The 1760-nt window shown below is 57.5% G+C and overlaps 1 protein-coding gene across 1 annotated transcript; it reads right to left on the bottom strand.

Moving 5' to 3' along the window:
* Nucleotides 1-1760, bottom strand: ColSpa_00502 (uncharacterized protein; the record flags this gene model as incomplete). The annotated part of the gene is made up of 2 exons (XM_049266714.1): nt 1-1544; nt 1601-1760. 2 exons carry the CDS (start codon nt 1758-1760, stop codon nt 1-3), a joined length of 1704 nt encoding a protein of 567 aa, XP_049122671.1.

Genomic DNA, 1760 nt, shown 5'->3' with positions numbered 1-1760 from the left:
CTAATAGGCTTGCCCAGGGGGGAAGAATCCGTCCGTGTGGCCCGAGATTGCTGGACTCGCCAGGTTGGCTGCGTGCGGCGCGTACTGCGAAGAGAAATCCGCCATCATGCCCGGATCCTGCATTTCCACATCCGAAGATTCAGGTGTGCCTGCTGCCATGCCCCTCAAGCTCTGCATGTCGTCTGCAATAATGCCGTTATGATGCAATGCACCGCTACTGGATCCGAAAGCCTGGGCGTTGCTGCTCGGGTCGTACATTGATGAATCCATGGGGGTTTGGAAGAAATGCCCGAGGGTACTGTGGTTCTGGCCGTTCGGATGGGTCTGCTGATGGCCGTGATGGCTTGAGTGGGAAGAGTGGGACAGCCGGGAATGGCTGGCCATCGGATTCGATGACGGCACTTGCTGGTGCGGATGGTGTAGTTGGGGTGGTCTCACCACTCGCTGTTGTCTTGGCACGTAGACTCTCCGCTGAGATGCCATGTAGGCGGCGAGGGCCGGGTTTGCACCGCGCGATATCTTGAAAGAGAAAGGGTCGGCCGGCTCTGGCGGTGCGACACTCTGTTGTCGCGACTTGTGGCCAGGCATGTGCAGGGTGCACGTGTCGGCAACGGGCGTGATGAAATCCTCGCGGAACTTGATGGCACCAGAGTCGGAGCCGAGCATGAGAGCGTACTGCACAAGTAGTTTGGCATCGCCAATGTGTCGGCATTCCAGTCTTTTCCTCAGGATTCCAGAGGTTTGGGGGCTCCATTGCAGAGTGGTCCGCGACGCCTCGTTCCACATTGATTCGTTCCAAGCAGCCTGCACCTGGCTCTGCCGCAACAGGTTGCGTATCCTTGCCGAGTACGACCACTCGCCGCTGTTGGACCCTTCGTCAAAGTGCTTCACCACGTGGCTCACGTACTCCTTGAACGTAGAGCCGGCGTCGGAATCGCCTTGCGCCTCGAAAACTTGCAGGCAGTTGTCGAAGCCGCATGCAAAAACCACCTGCGGGCAAAGATTGACTTTGGCCTCGTCCAAAGACATTCTGGAACCCCCGTGGGCCTGCTTCAAGTGCGTCTTGTATGCGCCTTGCCAGTCGAAAACCATTTGACAACCACGGTGCCGGCAGAACCATTGGGCGTTGACGTTGTGAAAGTCCTCGATGTGACGCTTCAAGTCGTTTTTTCGCGTGCACGTCTTGGTGATGTCCTCCTCCTTGCAGAAGCCGCACATGAAAGCCCCCTTCTGTTTCGATGCGCTCGTCGTGCTCGAGGCAGCGTCGGGTGCTGTGTCGGATGATGTGGGCACATCGTTCCACGATTCTTCATGTTGGGTCTGGGCAGCTGCCTGGGCCTGGGCCGCAGCCGTAGCACTACTGCTCTGACTCCGTCTGCCCAAGATTTTGGAAGTGCCCCGAGAAACGTTGGAAATGATGCTGCCGGTGATGGAGGATGCGTCGGACGAAAAGGTTCTGACGCTCTGGGTGTCCCAAACGCTCGACGGGTCATCCGACAAGATGGATGACTGCGCCGACGACACAATGGATGCACCGTCCGACTCTACGGGTTGCTCAGTCAATGGAGGAAGCAGTAAAATTAAGAAAAGTTGCACTTACGAGGACCTGTAGTCTCCTGGATAAGGCGACTCAATTCGTCTGGTCCATATCGGCCGAGAAGGTGCTTGATCATCTGTCGGTCGAGGACGATATCCTTCTGCGACAGCTGCCCAGACTGTTGGGAGGCGCCGTCGGCCCCGGGCCAAGAATTTGCGGACAT

Source organism: Colletotrichum spaethianum (assembly GCF_022836535.1).
Source record: "Colletotrichum spaethianum MAFF 239500 DNA, contig01, whole genome shotgun sequence".
Lineage (NCBI taxonomy): Eukaryota > Fungi > Ascomycota > Sordariomycetes > Glomerellales > Glomerellaceae > Colletotrichum > Colletotrichum spaethianum.
The sequence above is the reverse complement of the archived record's forward strand: the minus strand, read 5'-3'. Positions and strand labels throughout refer to the sequence as shown.